The 24,051-nt window shown below is 38.1% G+C and overlaps 1 protein-coding gene across 24 annotated transcripts in view; it reads left to right on the top strand.

The window, feature by feature from the left end:
* Positions 1–24,051, top strand: part of ABI2 (abl interactor 2) — a 66,338-nt gene that overhangs the window by 5,947 nt on the left and 36,340 nt on the right. For all 24 annotated transcript variants that reach the window (XM_066189776.1, XM_066189770.1, XM_066189762.1 and 21 more), the window contains exon 2: positions 21,251–21,418. In XM_066189776.1, coding sequence (XP_066045873.1) covers positions 21,251–21,418 — 168 coding nt within the window. The remainder of the gene's footprint in view (positions 1–21,250; positions 21,419–24,051) is intronic.

The following is a 24,051-nucleotide window of genomic DNA, read 5'->3' as shown; positions in this document are numbered from 1 at the left end:
GCAGGCTTAGAACTGGCTCTGTCTGATGTGGGGGCAGCTCCTGCAGCCACCTGCTACCACTAAAGTGGCTCCTTGGGTTTGGGAAGTTTAGTGAGGATAATCTAGAACATGTCTCCTGTGAGTCAGTGTAGTGGGCAAAGTTGTTGAAAGATTTATCACTCAACCAATCTACTTTCCTTCTTCATCACCTGTGCTGTGTTTTGCCAGCAAAGCTAATTTAATGCATTTAATAGTGCCACAAGTTCAACCTGGAGTTCAGGAAGTGCTGGATTGGTCCTCTATTGAGTGGATGTGGAAATAGCATGAGCCATTTTATTAGTGATAATGGGAGCTGCTGGTGGTAACTCTGTATGTGTAGGTATGAAAATAAAATTTATAAATATGCAAGTTGCTAATATAAAATAAATGTAGCACTAAATGTTGGTTGCAAGTAGCATTCTTGTTGTTCCCTTCTATAGTTTATTTTCAGACTGTGGATATTGAATTATATTGATCAAGAATTTTAATTCAGAGTAGCAAGCTTCTGCATCCTACAGTTAATCAGCTCTCTGAAATTTATTGTCCATTGCTTGTGTTTTACTTGAGTTTACAGTTATTAATCTTTGTGGTTTAGTGCTGAGGCAGAAAGTGGTGCCTATGTAAAGAAAGAGCATCTTCAGTCAGTGCTTTAAGCAAGTGAAATCTTACTCTGCAGTGTTCAGCAGAATATTTCCTTGATGAAAAACACTGTTTTAAATACCATGTTTGCAGATTTATTCAGTAGAGTCTATGTCTAGTGGCTGATGGTCTTTTTTAAAAATTTTGTTTCAAATGTTGCATTTCATGCTTAATTGCACACGTGGAATTGACCTCTCACTTGGTAATCCAAGTTTTGTAAATTTTGTTGGGTATCCCTACCAGGAACTTTGGTCATTGGGCTGCTTTATAAAGCAAGGCTCCGTGTCAGTAGATGAAACATCATCACAGCACGCTGAATTTAGGAGCATTTCCTCTTCTCAGGGCTCTCACTAGTGAGGTTGGCAATTCTTTCTTGAAGTGAATGAACTAATTGTTTTTGCAAGTGAGTTGTGTCTACTTCAGAGAGAAATCTCAATTTTCTCTTTCTCAGGTGCAACAGCTAAGTTGGCTCTGTCAAACTGAAATTTACGTGCTCTGGTGTAGACTCTATATAAGCTATTCCATTTTTTGGTAGCTTATTTCCCAGTAGATGTCATTGTAATATCTATTGTTAATGGTATTTCAGTTTGAATAATAATAAGTAATAAAATTTGCCTTGTTATTGGTGTAGTGTTACCGTGCTGAACTTGTTTTATGCTCGGTGAAATGCAGGGTGAGGAACAAATACTACTTGGTCTGGGGTTTTAGTAACCTCTGTTGGTTATAACACACAGCCAAAGCTAGCTTTGTGCCAACTCATAAATTTACTCTTTTTCTTTCTTAAAAACTTTTCTAAGTAAATGCAAATGTTTTTGTTGGGGTATTCCGTGACTTTATTGTGAATTTCCTGCTGATGAGAGCGGCGCCATTGCTTTGCTCAGGGATGGTGGGAGCGTGAGGTGAGGGGGGAGGAGGGAATGACTGAGGCAGTGAGCTGGTACATAGACGATTTAAGGGAAGTGAGAAGTTCATCAAGATACCAGGGATCAAGTGCGGTTATTTTGCACTTCTTTACAGCAGCAGTGCTGCTTCTTGGGCCTGTGGTGAAATGTCAGGTGTTGTTTGTGAACACAGTGAGCAGTGGGGCTGACTCTGGTTAAACACGAGAGGGTTGGCACAGGTAACCCGGCGGTGATACGGACTGCCGAAAGCAGATCAGTGCTTGTCTCTCTAGAGTCTGTCTCATAAAACAGTCAAACTCTCTTCTGGACGCTGCTGGTTTTGCCAGACAGGAATATACAAACTCAGCTGCAGTAGTATTTCTGAGTGTGATCTCTGTTCAAAGTAAAACATTTAATGTATCTAACAAACAAAATATACAAAGGCATTTCTTACTGAGTGGTGTCGTATGAATTCAAAGCACACTGATTGGTCTTGATTTAATAATAATCATTAAATAGTGTGTGTTCAGTCAGTATACATTGCAGATTCTCAGTTATCTTTAAGGGTGTCCTTTCAGACTGGAAGTTTGGGCAGTGCTGGGCATTGCACCATCTGTAATTCACTCTTATTTTTTAACTAGGTAGCCACTTTGTAAGTTGGCTTGAGGAGTGGTGCTTGTTCATGGCTTTCCATGTGAGGCAGTGTTTGCTGCAGGTTGTGGAAGTTTGTTGTCTCCCTACTTTTAATTGGGTAAGAACCACAGGTCTGCTGCAACGTGGGGGAAATGTAAAAATGTTAAATATCCCAAATTAAATGGCTATTTTGAATCAGCTAACAAACATTTATCTGTATGGAGGGTCCGTGGAGGGACAAGCCAAAAATATTTAGCCAAAAGGAGATAAAATCTTATAGATACTAAAGATACCCTGCCATTATGGAAAGTTTACAGTAAATTTCACTGTTTATAAACATATCAAAAAAGAGAAATAGTAAAAACAAAAGCCAGCCTCTTATCCCCCACACTGCTAACCACAAAAGAAGAGGCTGAGGTGGATGACAGGCTTCAGAGACACTGAAAAATGACACTATGAGCAGAGGCTCAAAAAAGGGGTGGTTGTTTTTGACAGAGAAATAATGAATTATAAGATCATTCAAATAATGTTTTGAAAAGTATGAACTATGTACACTGGTTTCCCATTTTTCTTGGGTAGAGTACAGGGGTATTAAATTAAGTTTGAGAGGTAATGCTACTTAATCTATGGAATTATTGCTATGAGCTAAGGCTCAGGATTTAATGGTATTCTGGAAAGGCTAGACATTTTAAATAAATAATGAGAATATAAGCAGTTCTGTCTTTTCCTTTCATATGCTTTTGCCTTGCATTTATTCCATGATGGAGTTTTATGTCTCCTATATGAAGTATTTTGCACTATCCACTGTAATTCATTTAACTGGATTATTTGGGATATTGCTTCTATTTAGTGCTGTATTTTCTGTACCCTGAGTGTGATACACCCTGGATCTTTTGAAATGCTTTTTGCACAGATTGGTGTTGGATTTGCCTTCCAAGGAGAGGGAATGAATGTGTTGAGTTACTCATGTCAATTTAATAAGATCTAGATAAATTTCATTTGTGGGAAAGAGAGCTAAAGGTTTTTATTTGATGGAGTATATATGTGTGTGCTGAAATGGTGGTAGTAAAATTAATGGGCTTTTTCCACCATGACTAATAACTAGTGAACTGGGAGTGAAAGGAGTTGTAGAGAAGAATGCAACTGTGACATTACATTTATTTGTTATTTGTGGTAAATCAGTCTGCAGTGTTTTCTGATATCCTCAGTTTTCTCACTAATTCTTCTGTTAGTGATCTCAGAAATTGGTCTCAAAGATTTGGGCCTGTTAATGTTCATGTCCTTAGAGATGTGATGCCCATGAGGTGACTCTGTCTCAGGAGGGGAAGAATGATTGAGCATGCAGAATCTCTGGATCAAAGAATAATGTGTAATCAGCCTGAATTAGTGAGGAGATTGGTTTTGCAGCATTTCTGTCACGTTCTGAGTGCACTGTCATAAGAGCAGTCTGTTCCTGAAAGAAAGAGGTAATTCTTTGACTGTATATGTATCTTTATAAATTAATCAGTTGGATTGTAGAAGGTAGAAAGTTACCAGTAGACTCTGAATCACTTTTATATTTGTCTGGTGGTGATAGCAATTAATTGAAATAATCTCCAAATTGAGGACACTTCTATAAACACTTGTTGGAATGAGTTAAAACTATTATAAATCATTCCCATTCTAATAGCTGCTTTAAATGTAATTTTTTTTATTTTCTAAATTTGTATTCGCTCTTTACATTTATTGGAGTGAGTAATTCAGTATGTGCTACGAATACGTTCGGTTTTGATGACTGGAGCAAGAGGGAGGGATAAGCCTCTAGTTTTTGTTGTTCTCATTTGTATACTTACCTGTCCACCAAATGCAGGTCCTTGGAAACGAACTTTTGACTGTGGTGAGCCTCTTATGGATGTTTGTACCATTTTAAGACCCTTGATTTAAGTAAGGCTTATAAGGTGTACTCACTGTGCAAGACAGGCTCTTATGAATTGTCTCATTTGATCAACAGTTGGATTATTAAGGCAGAGTTATAACTTATTTAACCATATATACACATATAAAAGATTATTTTTCATTAAAGAACAAGTGGGGAATGCAGTGCAAATAATCCACTTGTCCTCTCTAAAGGCTGTGCTTAAAAGTTCTCCAAAGAGAAGGAAGGGGATTTTCCCTTCATTTCCTATGATGAGCAGAGGTTAATATTTTCCGTATGTTTTACTTTCCCTGAAATTTTAAAAAACTTTTTTTTAGTTGTCGCTTTTGTCAAGGAGACAGAGACGAAGGAGAGATTTATTTGCCACTGTTAAAGGCTCAGAGTATTGAATTTTACTACCTTTAGCTTCTTTTCTAAGCAGCATGCTCAACTTTGTAATATTCAATCTATAATCTCGAGTTAGATTTTCTGTGTGACACAGTATCTTTAAAATTAAAAACATATTAAGGAAATTACTTTTCTGTTTTAAATTTATTATACTAAAAAAACCCCTAAACCAAGCAACAATTTCTTCCATTTTCTGTGCTATGATATGGGTAGCAATAGGAGTTTCTGTGGAGTTGGCTTTTTCCATAAGCAGTGTGATGTGTTTTATCATTTGAGAAAAAAAGCTGTTTTAGAGGTAAAGTACCAGGTTTAGATCTGAAGTTTGGTTTGGAGGTCTGCTGCAGTTACTATATGAATATTACTTGAAGTCCTCCTCTCATAAAGGAGCCCAACATGCTTTTCTTGTTTTCTTAAAGGAGTGAAATGATAGTCTTCGTGTGGTGAACTGATTTGACTTCAACTTTCAGGAGTCTTGGCATTGCCACCTGGTAATTGCTGTACTCAGTGGAACTCCCAGGGCCTCTCTGAAAGGCCAAAACTTTGAAAATGTTTTTTAAAATTTATTTTGTATTTGGGATAGAAATGTTAAGGATTTCAACCTCTGTGGAGATGGAAATGAGAGGATTGATGAGCTTTTGTTTATTTGTTCTCCTGAAAATATTGTATTCGTTTCTCAAACTGTTTTTTTGTGTGTGCTAAACAGGTATGTGCCTCTGCACAGACCAAATCCCAACTTGAGCAGGCAGCTTCTTATACCTCGTTCTGTTGGTTTTAAGTAACACAGCTCTGATGTGATGTCATCTCTAGATCTTGTACTTTACAAATCAGGGTAAGTACAGCTTTGTGTACAAACAGTGGAAGGAGTTTATTTTGAGCTGGATTCTATATGCCCTTAAGGCTCTGAACACAGTCCTTCAAGAATCGTTTGCATGGTTTTCTTTAAGTAATTGTAGGGGGAATATGACTGGTTTTTCCTGAGTTTTAGGGACAAAGTGTTCAGGAAAATGACTGGAAGATGGTGAGTGACACAAAAAAGCCAATTGCCTCTGTCTAGGAAGGTGGAGGGTTAGAGGTTATGCAGTTGGTAGATCCTTCTTCTTAAAGAAGGAGAGAATTGCTTGTCTGAAAAGCAGCTTGAAAATTCCTGTTTTCTCTGTGCCTCTTTGTCTTAAAACCAATGATTCATGTTGTGGAACTCTCCAGGATAGTTTTCTTTATTGCCATAGCTAGATGAGTAGAGAGGTGATACTATTTAGGCATGTCTTGTCAAATGAACAGGTCATCCATGCAGCTCTTTCAGTTCATGAAGGTGTAGAGAAAACCCTTCTCTCAGATGGTAGTAGAACTTGCTGAATATACAGTCATAACAATCTGTTGAGACAACTTGAAAATGAATTCACATTAAAAAGAAAAATGCAAGGCAAGAGAATCTTTTATGACATAGAAAAAGCATTCAGCAGTGGAAATGTTCTTATTTCTGTCATTTCACTTCATTGATGTTTCTATTTTTGTAACAACAAATTGCTCAAAATTGTCAGAACAATAACATTAAAATTCGGGGAATAAGCGAAGGTTGAGGCTCAGTCTGTGTCATAAATATGGTGAAAGGAAACACAGTCGTGGGAATTCTTCATATCCTGTATTGGAGCATAAAACTGCTGTGAGAGGAGTCTTACATTCTTTCTCAAGTCTGCAATGTCACTTTCAACTTTCATGGTGTAACTTTTCATTTCTGCAGTTCGGTGCAGCGCTGCACAGGTGGTGCTGTGTTACCTCAGGGCTGTGAGCAGCTGCTCCAGTGCAGTGCTGTGGCTGTGGGGTGGGCTGCCTGCAGCACTGCATGCAACACCTGCAACCTTGGGGCTGAGAGTTCCCAGCATGTGGAAACCTGTCTGCTACTGCTCTAGTTAATAAACTTAACTGTGGGATTAAAATGACTCTTTCCTGAAATATTTGTCATCGATTTTAGATTGTATAGCGGGAAGGAAGTGTTTCCCCTACTTGAGACAACTGTAGTCTATATATGACTTTTCTTTGAAAAATGTTTGAAAAAACAGACTTCTTAAACTGTTGCATTTGAAAAAATTAATTATTATCAGTTTTGTTAGGTGAGGAAAATAATGGATTGATTTATTTCATGAAAATTCTAGTCTTAAGTTTTACTGGGCTGCTCTAGATGTGGCTGTTGTAGGGGAAAAATAGTGGTACATTTTTATCATCTGCTGAGATGTCTGTGACTGATGGTGTCTTCTCTGTCCAATATGAATGCTTTCCAATCTACAAATATTGAAAATAGTAAAAATTCTATAAATGTGGGGGGAAAAGGTGTTTAATTGCTCTTACAGAAATGCATCCTGTCTGATACAGAACTGTCTAAGGCATGTTTATGAAGGTCTTGGGCAGAACAGCACTAGTAAGTGCTGAAATCAGTACCTGAACAAATCTAAAAGGGCCTGGTGAAAATCTGCTCACATTAGATAAACAGAGAAATGAAAAAAATTATTATTTCACCTGTTTTGGTAAAATAAGATAGTGTCTGCAGATGCTTTTGTTGTTAAAAAGGTGCTTTAGTGGAAGCTGGGGTCTGGAACATCATTAATATGTGTGCAGAGGTGGGCAGCTGAATTTTGGAGCATTGCAGATGCTCTGTGTACTTTGAGAGTGTTGGTCTGATTCATTCCTCTGTCCTTTCTGAAGCTTTTATCGTAACCACCTTTTTCAAGACAGACTTTGGAGAACTTCTTGTACCATTCTATGTGGTGGTTATTTTTCATTTTTGAATTGCGTCCAAGTTTACAGAGCTGTCCCCTGTTGGATCCCAAATAATTTGATTGATTTTTTGAAGGTGTTCTGATAGAACTGTGTCCTTAACTGCTGCCTCTTACAATGTCCAAATCATGGAGATTTTCTCCTGGATGTTGACTGGGATATTGCTGAAGTTCTGTTTTTCAAAATGTCCTCACATGTAATTTTGTGTTTTTCACAGGAGTTATAGGTAGGTGTTGTCTTCAGCTGACATCTGAATGTTAGAACAAAGGAACTCAAACAATTTAGAAATAGAAGCTCTTGTTTGGTACTGCAGTCATTCTCATGGGGTTTGTTGCATCCATTTAAGTTTATTAAATGCTTTTGATTCAAAGAATGTATTTGCTGCATGATCTACTTTCTTTGTGTGGAAGAGTACAAACAACCTTGTAGAATTTACAGAGCTTCTGCTGATGCCTTAAGAGGCTGTCTAGAGCAGAGGCTAGACCGTGTTAGGGAATAAAGTAGGTATTTATTGAAAAGGTCTTCAAAGGACCTTGGGCAATACAGGAGCCCGGCCATGGCTCCACCCAAGATGGACGGTGGGTCACACATTTTCACACATTCTCACACTTTGATAAATTTTAGTCCATTTCCATACTGGGGTTAATTGTCCAAATACAGCTTCAGGTTCTGAAGTCCCATCCTCCCAGTCTGCTCTCCTCAGTTCACTGTTTGTACTTTTTGGCCCTGAAGCTGCAACAGTGACCTTGGTTCTCGGGCTGGAAAAGGATTGTTTTTTCTGACTAAACTGTGAAGAGAACTTGCTAACACTTTATATGAAGTTCAGAGTTACATACTAATGCAGTACAAAATCTGGAAAATACGAAAGCTGAAACTTAAGGCATCACTGCCAGGGGGTCCAGTTCCATTATTTTGGCTGTTAGGTAATGCTAGTGCTTTGTTTTAAGACAGCAGATTTAAACATTTATGTATGAAATTCTGATATTGTTCTGAAGGAATTTTCAAATAAATGCGGTCTCTTCAAGCTCATTCTGATTGATGTTCTGAATGATGGGCCTTGGTAGGTAAGAAAGAAGACCCTTATTCCTGGTAGTTTGTGTGTTTCAAGTCCTGGCTTTTCTTTACCAGGCAGAAAACTCTCCATGTTGTTAAAGAGAAATTCTGAAATGGCTCAGTGACCTGCATCACAATCACTTTGTTTCAAGTCTGGGGAATGTTAGAACTATTCTATGTGGAGAAAATCTTTGCTAAGGTTGAATTTGGTTATCAAGCATGTTGCTTTTGATACCTCAGTGTGATACTTTTTAAATTCTTTAAAAAGTAACTTGGTAATTTGCAGAAAGAAGTAGCATTTAAATTGGATGGGGGTTACTGTGTTACAGTTGCAGTGTAGTTAATATGAAAAATCAAATACACATCGTTTTGTGCATGCAAAATGGCCGTATGTTGTTTTTAGAAACAAAGTTACCACTTGCATGAAACAATCTCTCTTTGGGTAAGAAGTGTTGCTCTTAATGTCCATGTAGGTCATGCTTAGAGAATGTGTGTGTAAAATAGAGATCTTGCTGGAAATAATTACAGAGCACTTGATGCTTTGCTGTTAAGTTACATGCTGCAGGTTGAATATAGCTACTTGGCTCGTTGTTCTTGAGCTACATAGCAATTGACAGAAGGTTTACTTATAATTTTGAAGTAAATGGACCAAAACTGCTTGTTAAACTGGGAAAAAAAATAATTGCTAGTTACAGTGCCTACAGAAAAAGGCTTTTTTCTGCTCATTTTCTGCAATTCTTAAATTGTAACAGCATAGCAAAGTTTGAGTCTAGTTGAAATGAAAAACCTCTTGTAGTCGTATGATTTTTTAATTTATTGACAGCTCTCTTACAAGCATGAACAAGAAGGGTTCTGAAAAATCTTTATTTCTGGCAGTTTACCCTTGGGAGTTAGATTGGGACTCCTCGGTTGAGGAGATGGCTTTTTTATTTCTAAAATGTTCTCTAGTAAGTGCAGAGCAGAGATCTGGGCTTGGCTAACTGTCTCTGCAGAAGAGGCCAGGATCCCATTCTCACTCTGCCAGTATTGTGTTTTGTCCACTGCTGTGGTAACAGGAGCAAAAGGTTGTAAAAACACTCTTTGCCAGAAAAATGAGCAAATGAGCAGATGCTTCTCTCAGGACACGTAGGGAGCAAACCTACTTAATAAGAAGACATTAGTTTTGATTTTCAGATTTCGGAGTGAACTTTCACTAACTTTCTTTCAATTTGTCACGATAGTTTGCTTAGTTAATCTCCATCCTGGGTTCAGTTATGACTGGGTATCATTGAGTGTTAGCACCACCTTCAGCAGGTGGGCTGTAAGACAGAGGTTGGCTTTCAGTGAGATGGACATGGGTATCCAGAGCTGATCAGCCTGTTGTTGCTTGCTTCTGCCCTCTTTGTGGCAAGCCTTTACAGTGACAGCAAGGAAAAAGGCCTGTGAGTCGTGTGGGCTGCTGTGATTTTCCAGAGTCAGACAAGGATATATCCGTGTCTGGTCATGTAACAGGGTGCAAATATGCATCCGAGGTGATGGCATTCCGGCACGTGTGCAGCATTGCAGGGGTCAGACACTTGGGCCTTTGGGTGGTTCTGCAAGGACAGCTGTCCTGTTCGTTTTAATGTGGAAAAGAAAGAGGGGCAGACTGGGCAACCTGTCATGGAGGAATGAGGGAAACCTCTTCTGATTCTTTAGTTCTGTGTAGAGTGATCAACTGCTGCTGCAGCTCACCCAGGCTCTGCTAATTTAGCATAAATCTCTAGGTTTTGGCGTATGCTGCCAATGGTTCTTTTGCCTCCTAGAGGAATATTGTATATTGCAGCGGCTGTGTGAAAGTTTCTTATTTTAATCTGTACTTTTTCATATAAAATAAAATATTTTATGTTTTATATTTGATGGATTTTTTTCTGTTTTGTCAGATTGTGGGCATGGATCTGAAGACAGTTCATTTCTTTCAATTTGTCTGAATTGGTAGCAGCTTTAAAAAGTGCCAAGTAAGAACAATTTCAAATTTAGGGTTAACTGATCAGTGCGAAGGAGTCTGTGTAATCAAAGTGTCTTTATTTCCTAGAGGAGGAAGAGTGACTATGCGAATTACCTGCCCCCATTAGTTTAAACCCTCTATCTGGAGTCTTTGGAAGGCATACTCATGGTACCTGATTGCTATGCCTCTTCTCTTCAAGCTTTTTTTAGCCATAGTTACCAAAGGCGGTTAATTTAAAGTATAACTTCTAGTGTGATAAATTTTGGGGGCTTGCTCACGTGAGGAAGTAGAGAAAGCGAATAGCAATGGAAGGAGTTGTATTAGTTGGGGTGATGATGTGGGCGGAATGCTGAGGATAACAGGACTGCACGTGCCGGGGATGGGCGGGACAGGCTTTCCTTAGCTCGCGTTCCTTGCGCTCCCTCAGGCTTGGAGTGCCCGGGGAAGCGGCCGTGCCGCGGAGCTCCCTGTTGCCGCGGTAACTGCTGTGGGTGTTCTCCGCACACCTGCCGCCTCTCCCGGGAGCCGTGGGCCGAGCAGGGGCTCTATCTTCCCCGGCTGTGCTGCGGTTACACCCTGCCAATTGCGGGTGTCCCGCATCTCCTGTTTGAAGGGGTGTGTTAGGCTGTAAGCTGTGATGGTGGAGGACGTGGCTGTGTGTCCTACTTAGCTTTCCTTGCTATGAGCTTGTGATGTCTGGCAGTGGACACTTGGAAGCAGAATCTGCTTCTGCTGCCACATACCACTCTGCCTGTGATTCTAAATCAAAGCCATTAGTTGACCTCAATCGCTGCTATGTAGTGGATTGAATTGAGAATTTAGAGTGGAAGGAAGAAACTGGCAAAATTGGGAAATAACTCGGTTGTTACATAAACCCCTGTGACTAGATAATATTTTGTAAAGCTGAAGTAGATATCCTTTCTTAGAACTGGTAGATTTTGTCAGATTTCAAGAGACAGAGATAAAAGTCTGTTCATCTGATATTGACAGTGGGGAAAACAATTTGTTCAAATAGCATTTTTTGTACTGCAGAATGTAATTACTATATGACTTAGTTTTTACTTGTGAAAGCCACTTTGCATATGAAGTAATTTTTGCAAATGCTACCAATTGCTTTGTTTTTATTAAGTAACTGTAAAATGACATTTGAATTTATCAATGATTTTGACTTGTAGACTCTGAAACCTCTGCATACTAAAGCATCCTTGGTGAATGAAGAGTTGTAGAACAGCAGATATATGAGATAATGGAGTTAAGCCTGTGGATCTTGGCTATTTTTGAGGTTCTTTATTCAGTGCATTTGTATTGGCCTAGCCTCTTATGGCCACAAATGTGTTGATACTGTGCTGCTATTAAAGCCAAAATTGGTCTTGTATCTGGAACGCCAACAATAATTATGTTGTTGTAGGAACTAGGAAATGACCCACTTCTCTCAGCTGTGTTATTGCAGAAGGGCTTCCAGAGTAAGGTGAAACCTGCGCTGGTTTCACAGAATGAGCAGGCTCCCTCACGGCTGCTTCCTCTCGAGCAAGAGCAGAGTGATGCTGTGCAGCAGTGATGAGTAACTAGTAATACAACTACATATTAACTATATTTTAAATGTAAATGCATTTGGATGCCAGCATGCTGTTCTTGTGATATAATTTGTGAAGCATCATTTTAAACTGTTACTGATGTGTTGAACAAGTTTTTTCTAACCTGGTCTAGTTATTTGTGTGAAAACATCATGCCCTATTATTTTTGCATAAACAGGACTTTGGCTCTGTTCTCAAGGAACAGGAACTCGCAAGGTCTGATGAGAGCAGGACATTTGTGTGTGAAAACTGCTCTGCTGTGCTTGTGAATGTCTGAAAATAAATACCAAGTTTGATTCTGGTGATGGTTAAGGGAAACATGACAGATTTGTTGCAGTGATGCAGGCAGCATGGAAACAGTGGTGCAGGTGATTAGGTGTCAGGGAAGCTGTGCTTGACCACACCTCCCATTTGCTGGCTTTTCTCTTGGGTAGATTGATATTGCTGTCATAGATCTCAAACCAGTGAGCTAGTTTTACCCTCACTGGTGGCTTTGAATGCAGTTTGTATTTGAAAAAGCAGCTTTTCCTTTTAGGAGGTTAGGTTCTGTGTGCGTTTCTTTGAAAGGTGGCTTTCCTAGCTGTTAATCAAACCTACATTTTGAGGCTCAGCACAGAAGTGAAAACATCAAATAAATTTACAGCAGTGAAAACAAAAGACTGCAATTTAATGCAAATGACCTTGTAGAGACTGCAGCAGATTACTGATACTGAGTTTATCTTAAAAGTTAGGCAGTCACACTTGTAATCAAGAAGTTCTAGTGACATTTAGTGAATCATTACAGCTTTTTCATAGTTTGGAAAACAGGATAACTTGATGTCAAAGACTTTACTAGAGTATGAATGCTAAGAGTATATTCTTTAGCTAGCATGCTTGCTATTAGTATGCAGATAAATAAAGATAAATTACAATTATAAATAATCTGTTAAAAATGGGAATAACTTTATATGATGATAATATTAGTGTAATAAGATGAATGCAATTAACCTTGTGTTGGGAAATTACTTTTTAAAATACCACATTTATTACTTGCTCTTGGAATGTTGTTGGAATGATAAAATCTAATGATAGTTTTGATACATTCTTAACTCTAAAGCCAGTATATTCTGTAATGATTGTGTTTGGCCTGAATGCCACTGTTCCTTATACAACTTCGTTGATTACTGTGTGGTCTCTGATCAAAAGATGATGTGTTACTAAATGTAGGACATAGAGAATTCACAGTGCTATGAGAATAGTCCTAATCCCATTATCTGTTGTAAAGAGAAGAGTTTACTTCAGTGTGTCCGCATTTGAAGGTGTTTAAATTTTAAATACACTTTGTGTGAACAGCAAGTTAATTGCTTTCATGTAGATCTTGAGTAGAGCCTTTGGATACAGTTGTGGAGAAAGTACTTTCCTTTCAGCTTGACAGATCCTCATAAGGTGGGATGGTTTAGGTGCCCAAGGAGCCTCTGGCTGTGCCTGGTTGGTTCACCCACAACTGAAGTTCCTTTTAGTGCTTATTCTTACACTGTGTCGTGTCACTTCTGAGGGCAGCTCATTAATAAAAAAGGAGTTGTGTCACTAGGAGACTTGACATGCTGTGCTCCTTCCTTCACAGATGTGACAAAGAGTTTTCAAGCAGATTAGTTAGTGTTCAGATAAGGTCATGCTAAAATTATTGTGAAGTAAAAATGCTCTATCTCCAAACTCTAGAGCTGCTACAATTTCTACCAATTTGTAGGCCAAATTACCAGCATCAGTCTTGTTGCTTCCCCTGTTCATGGTCTCAGTGTGTTTTGCTGCTCATGTTTTCTTTTGAATGCAGAATACTAGAAAGTTGTCAGAGAACTTATGAGTGAGTTTGTGGCAGGGTATGTGTGGACAAGTGTTCCCCATTTGTGTCCAGAATGTTTTTTGCTTATATTGCCTAACATCTGATGAATACATAATGTTTAGGGTGCAGAGTACATGTAAATGGACAATGACTATGAGCTCTCCTTAATTTTAAAAGAAAGTTGTATCCATTTGAGTAGGGTAGTTAAGTGATCAAGCCAGCCTTTTGTCTTTCTAAAATAATAACAGAAATAATTATATATATTCATTATATAATCATGAATAAGCAATTACATAGAGATAGATGTTTGCACGTGGAGATGAGTAGTATAGAGATGATGCAATTACAATTGACAGGAACAAAAAAATTCTACTCCCAGCTCCAGGTACTGTGCAATTTTGGTTATAGTAAAGAACGGGTGGACTGTTTCCCTGTGTGCTAATAGAACACATGGATTGTTCTGCATCCAAAAGGGAAGTTTGGAGTTTTTCTGGTGCCACAGAAATAAGTGCTTTGGAGCTCTATGGCCCTTAGTTTATCCTGAAACTCTGGGAGAGCTCGTTTCTCTCTGTTCTAACACGTCAGTGATTGCTTCTCCTCCTTTGTGCCTGTTTCTCCTGTGTGTCATAGAGCAGCTCCTCAGGAATTGGTGGGTACATGTTTTTTGTCCTGGGAATGAGCAGTTCCGGTAGTGAAAGAAGAGTGCGGGATATTCTTTAGCAAGTATTTAATGAGCCAGTTTGTTAAAACAGAAAACTACTGTATTTTTCACTGACAGTTATGTAAGTTTTTGGCATGATTTTGACTTAATTATTGGATTAATGATGCTCAGTTTTCTTCTCAATCATTTTTTGTAGTTCACGGAAGGACCTCAGAAAGCACTTGGATGGGCTGAGCAAATGCCATCTGTGCAGTTGAATAAAAGTGTGTAAAATACTTAATTATGTATGAGGCTTTCAGTAACTTCAAGGAATTCAGCAACAATTAAAATGAAAAGGATGATATAAGAGCTCAATCTATTTTTCACAGGAAAACTGGAGTGTGCTTTGTCAGTATCACAGTTGGGCACATTTTGTACTGAATAATGCAAGCTTGTTGAACTCTAACATGCAGCTTTTGTTCTTGAGGCTCCTTGAAGCTGATGCAACCTCAGCAGAAACCTTAGGGGTTTTGCTAGCTGGTCGTAAGACAAATGCCAGCCTGCGTTTGTGTTAACAGTAATCAAAAGAAACAACTGTTCTATTGATTAAATGAAACTAGTCTTCTGTCTTATTTTTAAAATTTTACTATTACTTTTTCATCCCATATATTATATAGGAGTTTGTTTCACTAAACAGTACTGTTTGGAACAATAACAAGAGATGCTCTATGTGTTGGGGAATTGAATAGTATATTCTAGATATCCTTTTTTGTGTAGTTAGTCTGGTGTCAAACTCTTCAACTTCAGCTTCCACTTTTATGCCTAAATATCACTGCATAAATCCGTTGTGCACTGAACAGTTGATTTGAGTATGAATTGAGATTTTTTTTCCATTCAGAATTCTGTTTACTAGAAGATGTGAATGACAGTAGCTTCAGGAATGAAAAGGTCTCTTTTTTCACTCCCTTTCAATTCAACATTAAGTATTAATCTTGGAAAGATTTTTTTATTGTAGTCATATTGATATTAAAGGCAGCAACTTGAGTTAATGTTCTGTAATAAGAAACACAGTTTCTTTCTCAGCTCATAGGTCCAGACTTTTTTGGCTCTTCCAGTAGAATTTCTGTAAGTCTTGCTAGCCTGACTGCAGAACTGTGAACTTTCAAGTTGATGATGACTACTGGATAAATAACAAATTTATATTTTTTTTTTAGAACTGTAGTAGAAAAGAAACCTAGCTACAATAACCAACTAAACTGCCAGTAGCTTTTAATGCTTCCTTTCATGCACCACTTTCAGACCTGTCTTTATGAACTCTTTCCAATTCATAGGAAATGTATTTTTCTTTTTTAATGTGTTGCTGTCTTTGAAGTCTTCCCTTCTAATTTGGCAGCATTTGGTAGCATTTTTTTCATTTATCTAGTTTTATCTAGTTGAATTGATGTTTTGTAAATCTTACTGTAGGGTTCACCTTGCCTCCCATCATTTGTTTCTTTGTAGAATTTCCCTATCCATTAGTAGCTGTTTTGCTGTGCAAAATGATTCAAGTTCTTAACTGGGGCATAACAGACCTTATCACTAGGATTTGGCTGATCACTCCTTGGGTGGGAGAATGCAAATTCTTTGTTTCTTTCTAGCCCTGGATTTTATGCTCTATATGCATGTAAGAATTCCTTTTGCCAGTCATGTAGCCAAATCATTTTGTTATTTTGGATACCTTACTGCATGTTTGATTCTTCTCATCTGCCCCAATCAGCATTGGTTTCTTCTTTATAGTCAGTTTTTTAATTGCATGTATAAATATAAAAGTTTGTGCTTTCTTAGGCGGGAGAATAAACATTGAGACATTTAATTCCTAAAGTGAAAGGATATTTTATATAGTCAGCAGTCCAGGCTATTTCTTATTCAAATCTGGTAATGTAATTGTGCAACGTAAATGGAACTTCCAGAGTGGGAAAAGTGATGCCTGGGCTCTGCATCCTGACATGAAAAGTAGTCATCTTTACATTTACTGCAGGTTGAATTCCACATAATTTCTGATGCTAGCTATTTGGTTTATACAATCGAATAAAAAATGAGCAGTATTTTCAGGTGAACATTTATGATCATTCCTGAGCTCTTAGATTTAGTGTCCATTGTTGGTCTGGCATGTGGAAGTGGAAACTGTTAGGAATTCTCCAGTGTCTGAAAGCGAGCACACACTGTTGCCTGGTGTATGTAATACATGGCTTTTCTGACTGTCTGAGAAGTCTGTGCATTTGTAGCTGACTTGATGCCTTTGATCTCCTGTTATCTAAAAGCCCCAGTTTGTACAGTCACTGTAGTCTGTGCTGTAGCTCTCACTCTGGCTTCTTCCTATGAAACATTTCTATGTAGTTGATAGCTTGTTTTGTTTTCTGATGGAGACAAAGTAACTGTTTCAGTGCCGGGTGCTTCCCACCAATGGAAAAGACTCTCAGGGGAGAGAGCTGGGCAGAGCCGTGGCTGCTGCTGTGTCCAGGTGCATGGGGAGCCACTTCCCGCTGCAGCATCTCCCAGTAGGAGCTGACACTGTGCCCTCTCTGTTTGTGGCTGACAGGAGCATCAGATGAGCTCTCTGGTGAGTCAAAATGGTGCTTTAATGCTGAGAGCAGGAGAGAAGGATGCTGCCTTGTGACTCACGTGGGCACCTGGGTGTACGTTGTGTGGAGAAAAATGATAAACAGTAAACGCTGAGCTGTTGCCTGGAAATTCCGTAACATGGGCACAGAGACAGGATCTAAACATTTCTATTTAAGGCTGTGAAGGTGATCCAGCTGTGATACTCAAGTATTTTTAACATGGTGTGAGAAGTCAAAGCTACAAGTTTAAGAGGTGGAGGGAGACACAGCAGCATTCTTAACACAGTTAAAGGAAGAACGTTGAGGGAAACTTGGGACACTGCACAGGTCGGGTGAAGAAAAGCTACAGGTAGTGGAGGGCTGGAAAAACTGCAGTGATGTTCCAGCACTTGTTCCTTTTGTAGCAAGCTCAACAACTCCGGATAGTTCTTCCCTTTTTATTCTTGATTATATCCTTCCTTATGTTTGTCTGGCTATGCAGTGGTTTGCATGAGGCAAGAGTTATAATTTGGTTTATGGATCAGATGATTTTCATTTGGGACGTGCCTCCTGATCTAATTCACTACAGCAGATGGAATGTGCACTTGGCGTTGGGGACATTTACTGTGACAGGTACTGCTGGTTAAAGTAGATCCTGAGTCTCAGACCATAATTCACTGAGTTGCTTTGCTTTTTCTTTGCAGCATCCACATAGTTTTACTAGGGGTAGTGTTTGCAATTTTGCGTGTCAGGGAAGATAATGGAAGTGACTGGAGTTTAAAACAACCATTTGTTTCTAAAGCTAGTTATAAACTAGGTCAGGTGCCCAGTGTGCCATGTGGCCCTGCATAGACAATGGAATGGGTATGTTAGGTCTAGGAATGAGAGGATCCCTATGTTGGCAGTGTTTCGGAAGACTTGTTTATCAAACAATAGCTTTGATTTCTTTAATTTATTATCCATTAAAAAATACAGATCAAACTGATCTAATGGTTGAAAGAATTGCTTTGCAAAGAATTGTGTGTGGGTAGATGTTACAAACCTGTATTTTTTCATGGACATGCATAATTTTATGCTGAAGGTACTTAAACACTGAAATGGAGGGATACTCAAAGGTCTGCTTCATGGCATTTAATTTAGGCCAGGACACTGAAAACACTTGCTCCCAGTGCTTGATCATCCTGAACACCATGTTTCTGAGATCTGAAGGGCTTCAAAGACTCGGGTTAATGTGCTTAAGTATCCCCAGGAACAAGTCTTTTTGTTATAATGAGCATGCTTCTCTTGGTTTTGACATTATTCACAGAAACGGTATTCCCTAGGTTACTGAAACTACTGTAGAGAGTCTTATCAGTGTGATTTTTTTTTCTTTCACTAGAGAATTTTGGTAGGTATGGATATTGAAATAGCTTCTTGTCTGCCCTACTGTCTGATGTGAAGCATCCTGGCTGGTATTTTGGTGTTAGGAAGATCAAGAGTATCAGACCTTAGACTGCCGAGGATTATGTTTGAATTTTGTTTACTGAAAACTTGAAACTATTATCTTATTAGCACAAATCCCTTTATTTATATAGTCACATACTCAGTGAGCACAGCAGCATTTGCAAGCAATGAAATTTGGTGTCCATGTGGAGTGTAAATAGGGATCTTGTTACATAGGAGCATCTGATAAGATATACCATTTCTGGAAGTCTACTTATCAAATTAAAAGACGGATTTCGTGCTAAACACAACTTAGCATTTCAAGTTAAATTTTAACTGACATTTATCATTATATTTCCACAGGGGAATTTAGGATTTTTCTGTAACTGTTCTAGAGTTTTACTATTGCTGTGAGTCATTCAAGTTCTCATCTCTTGAAAGTTTTCAGGGTAAACATGATTGTTTTAAAATGCTGTCACTTATTTTTTTTTTTTTTCTTTTGAAATGGATTGACAGTAGTAGGTTCAAACAGTCATTTTAATTTGAACAGATTCTTCACAGGAAGAAAGTTCAAACTTCAGTTTTGCTGTGCCAAACGTGAGTGGAGTTTGCCTCAGAGAATTTCAGGCTCTGAGGCATGTAGAGGAAATCACAGTTGTTATCAGCTAAATACATGAATTGGAGACCTCCAGCAAATGGATATTTATACTAATAACAGTTACAAAGTAGTTTTTAGTATTGTTTTATGAGACCTTTAATGCATTTGTACATTGAGAAGTCAGTTCCTTGTTGGTCTGAACTGGGGGCGACTTGAATTTAGCTATTAGGTTACATCCCTGGAAGGACTAGCTCCGAACATGGATTCGTATTTGTGCTTCTTTAAGCAGAAAAACCATAGCAGAGGCTCATAGTATATAAAATTACAGGTAGTTTTCCTTTTGTTCTCAAACGCTTTATCTATTAATGAAAAAATACTGTGTTTGCTGGATTATCCTCAGCTCCTCTGGATATACAGTGTACTAATGGAAATCAGCATTTTCTGCTTCTATAAATAGATTGGCAGCAGCTGCAGAGCAAACCAGGCGAGCTTCTGGTCATTTTTATTATTGCCATTGAGAAATGGTTTGAATGGCTGTGGAACGTGCCTGCTGCAGGGGAGTGTGCAGCCTGAACTGGGAATAGGAGCAGGAAGAGGGGAAGAGTGTATTTCCAAGCCAGCAATGTGAGAATAGAGGTCAAGAGCTCAATGTTCCTTCATTTGGGAGTCTTTAAGCTGAGTTTCAAGCTCTTTTATGTACAAGACATACTGGTCTTGTACATAAAAAAGTTATGAGTTCTTAAATGAGATCTGGGGGTAGCATTTTTGTAACTTCTTTAGAGTTGAATATAAGGCATCATTTCTAATTGTGCTCTGTTAGAGAATATCCTCATGCTGTGCCCTGAGAAGCTCCTAAAATTTTCAGTTCCTTCTTCTGTTGGTCTTGTTTTGTCTTCTGCATGGGAGACAAACACGGTGAGAGCATTCCTCCTTGCTGCCCCATCGAGGCAGCTCTTGGACAAACAGCACGTGCTGCTTTCCTCCTTCCTTGCAGATGAGGAACTGGTACCACTGCAGCCTGCTCACTAACCAGCTAACTTACAGGTGGTGTTTGTGGACACAGGTAGTTACCAGGAAAGAAAAAGTATTGAGTATCTCTCATGTGAGCATTTAATTGAAGTCTTGTGCCTGTGTTTACATGTGTGAGGTTTTTTTTTTCCCATGAAAGCTAGCAATCTTCTTTTAAGAATCTCACTACAAGGTCTTGGGAAACGTATTGAGCTGTAGGAGTTGTTTTCCTGAAATACAGATACACTTACTTTCTGTGTTTCTCAAAGTACATATAATATGATGGGTGTTAGATTCAGCTTGTGCTGAAAGATATGGAATGACTTTAAATTCCATCTTTAATAACAGCACGTTTCTTGAATCTTGATACCCAACCTTTGTGGATGATATAAAAAGCCAAGGAAATAATGAAACACAGCATTATAATGACAGGTGGAAGGAGAGAACATTTATCAACCTTTGCTTTAGAAACAGCACCATCAGCCTGTGAGATGGCTAAAGATAACCCAAACATGAAGTTCACTGTATCCTGAAGTCTTGGAAACTGCAAAGTTTCTTAGCATCTTAGTTGTATGTTTTGCCAGTGCTTTAATCTGTGTTATTTGTACTAAATTACATCTTAGTGATATTAACTGTTTTTCAAGGAGAAACACAGAACTCTAACAATTAGATTCTTAGCTTATTATTTTTAATGCTGTTTGAAATGTATGTATGTTTTTAGATTTCTAATGGAAATCTTGTCTATTATTAGCTTAAATACTTCTAGGTGCTCTACTACTAGGAAAATGGATTGTGTTAATTTTTCATAGAAGAAAGTATTGACCATGTGAAAAAGTACAAAACATGTTTAAGAAGAAAACATGGACTTCCTCTTTTTAAAAATTATTCCTCTAACATTGTATTCAGCTACCGTCTTACAGGAATAATTATAGTTCATTCACCGTGAATGACCATTTGTGACAACACGGAGGTCTAAATGATTAGGAGAGATGAGGAATTGGCAGCTCTTTGTAGGTTGTTAGGAGTTAAAAATGAAGTACCAAGTTTTGAAAAATGAAACAGTTCTAAATTGTATGAAATCTAGGAGAAATAAATAATAGGTGTCTCAGAGTGCTTTTCAAGTAAATTGCTAAAATACTGAATAAGAAGTTGGACTCTTTTCAGGGAAACTTCAAATATATTTCAAGAAAAAAAGGAGCTTAATTCTTCTTAGCGTAGAAACTCTTAAAATAAAAAGGTAGTATCTTTTGTGGAATTAAATTGAATTAGTTTGACTTGTATAATTCATTGTCTATAAAGACAGGCAAAAAGAGTTCATTCCGAATAAACGTTTTCTTTCTGTTTTGCAGTCAGCAGATAAGCAGCGAGCGCTGGAAGAAACCAAAGCCTACACAACGCAGTCGTTAGCAAGCGTAGCCTATCTGATCAACACTTTGGCCAACAATGTTCTCCAGATGCTGGATATCCAGGCATCCCAGCTCCGGCGCATGGAATCTTCCATCAACCACATTTCACAAGTGAGACTTTTGTCTTTTGCCTTTGATAGTACGTAGCAGGTAAAACTCTGGACTGACAGCTTGTGAGTGAGAAGAATTTCAAACAGAAGGACTCATTTCTTCTCATATTCATTCTGGGATTGGGTCTCATCATGTGGTTCTATACCAGTGTTAGTACAAGCATTTAACATACCAGAGCAGGTTAAATGCATTCTCAGCCGGATTATTGTTTGGAGAGGGGGTCATTCTGCATAAGTGAAAAGCACAGAAGAATTGGTAATGGTAAAATGAGAGTATTATGTTAAGAAATCTGAAATGGATGGTGGAAAACAGTACTCATCATCTTTTTACATTTTCTGTTGCTGTAATACTGGCATCTTATGACAACAGCATAGATGACAAAAATAGTTTGCTCCTGGCTTTTCTTAATAAAATGTACTTTGCAGTGACATGAACAAAAGCCAAAATTAATGCTTCAATTTGTGTATGGCTGCAGACCTCCTGCCATTGTTTGCAGTTGTTCTGAGCAGCAATAAACTAAGCTACTATAATCAGGAACCGGGGTTCAGTCACCACATTGATGAGAGAATTTTGACTGCCAGAATGGGCTGAGAATGAATAGTAGATAAAAGTGGAGATTTATCAGCCACTGATGGATTAAAAGAGAAATTGAAAACAATGAAACGGTAGTTTCTGGGTTTTGTGTCTGTTTACTGAATATTTTGTGTCTTAGTTGACCAGTGCATTTTGGCTACTAGGGTTTCTTGATCTTCACGTGATAATGTAAATTAAAATAAAGAATATTGTGGGATTTAGAAAAACATTTGAAAGTAGGGGCTGTGTAAGGTAGGAAATAAGTAGATGGATTTGATCTAATTGAACCAGCAAAAGAAGTGAATAGTTTTATGGTGGCTTAGTGGGCTGAATTGCCTCTGATTGGATCAGAGGAATCCCAGGGCAAGTACAAAGAAAGAGGTGGGGAGGCTTTTTTCTTTTGATAGTGCCATGCTATTAGGTTGCCTCAGCTGTCTCATGGATCTGCATCAAAAATAAGCTGGAAGTTTGATTTCTTCTGCTAAATGCTCCATGTTAATCACTACGTGGACAAGTAAATTAATTTTTTTTCCCCAAAAAATGTTATGAATTACCCTGTATATGCCTGTGTGCTGTATCTATATGCTGTGTGTGTGTATGTGCTTCCTCACAGGCTAGTCCCAGCTCACGTCTTCCAGCGGTTTGAGAGCGTGATGCAAAAGACAGTATATTTGGCATTTCAAGAATGAGGAAAATTCATTTTGTCACACAGCTTCTGTAAAGTAACGTTTGTGGCAAGGGCCATAGCATTTTAAATTTTTTCCTCCTTAGAAGGTGACATTTATGCCGATTGAGAGCTAGGTTAGATTGTCTTTGACCTTCATACAATACAGCTAGTTATTTAAAATAGAGCACTAAATTAGCAGTACCCCAACACTTAATGAAAATGTATTTGCAAAATTTCATAGGTTGAGCTTGAACAACCAAAAAAATCTGTGCTGGTCTTTTTTTAAAATACTGCTGTAAAATTGAAAGTCTAGTTTGTTTGGGGGGGATTTTTTACATGCTTTGTTTGGGGTTTTTTGAGCCTGCATCATCTGTATGTAGGCTGCTCCCCAAATCTTTATGGAAGAAATAATATCGGAGCAGACAGTATTTAAGATCTGGATATTACATACAGGAAGTGTATCGATCCAAGGAACTTTATTAAATTGAATTCATGTGTTTGGAAATGGCTTCTTCACATAATACCAATGTTATTTGTCTTAATTGTCATGTTTATTTTTCTTCAAAAAATTAATTTGCACAGTTTCTCTGTAAATAAATAATTTATTTTCAAGAAATTTGGTGATACTTCTCCTGAAATTAGCCTAATCTGCAGAAGGTTTCCTTGGTGTTTATGTTGGCTGTAAAGTTTAGTGAGCTTTTTCTAACAGGACTGAAAATGAATTGTGGTGTAATACCTCACTGCCAAATTAGGATTTCAGTCAGCCTGACTTGAAATGAAGTCAGTAACATAGAACAGGAAACAGGTTGGTAATTACAGATGGTAAAGTAATTTTTGCATTAATGCTTTGGTCAGTAGATCTGGGTATTTAAGTTTAGAAAACACTATATGCAAATTGTGATACCTGAATGGAATCCTGCTTTTAATTCTGATTTGGGATTCCACATATTCTCCAAAGAAGGGAGCAGAATCATTTGGCACTTGGTAGGAAATCTTTTCCCAGAGCGCTTGTTTTGTACGAGTGGCTCAGACTGGGAGAGGTTTGATTAACTTTGTAAGATAAAATGCTCTGGTTCTCTGTTCATTGGTGGAATCACAATTTATATCCCTTTCTGTGTTTCCTTCTAAATGCCAGCCTAATCAAAGAGCTGAAAAGGAAGCTGATAATCATTTGTGCTTTTTCAAATTATATATAGGTTGTGAATAAGGAAATTGTTACTATTGAAACTATTTTTATGCAAGTGATTAAATCCTATTGGTTTAAAAATGAGAATTACTTTGGTTTGGTCTGAAAGCTGATGAATCTATTCTTACTTGCCTTCTTGAACCTTGTCCAGAGCTAGATGATACACAGTGTTTCATATTTGACTAAGAATTTAAATCTTAAATACAG

The sequence above is a fragment of the Chamaea fasciata genome, unplaced genomic scaffold, assembly GCF_029207755.1.
Source record: "Chamaea fasciata isolate MVZ Bird 193981 ecotype frontalis unplaced genomic scaffold, bChaFas1.0.hap1 SCAF_8, whole genome shotgun sequence".
NCBI classification, from domain to species: domain Eukaryota; kingdom Metazoa; phylum Chordata; class Aves; order Passeriformes; family Sylviidae; genus Chamaea; species Chamaea fasciata.
Note: the sequence above shows the minus strand (reverse complement) of the source record. Positions and strands in the feature narration are given on the sequence as shown.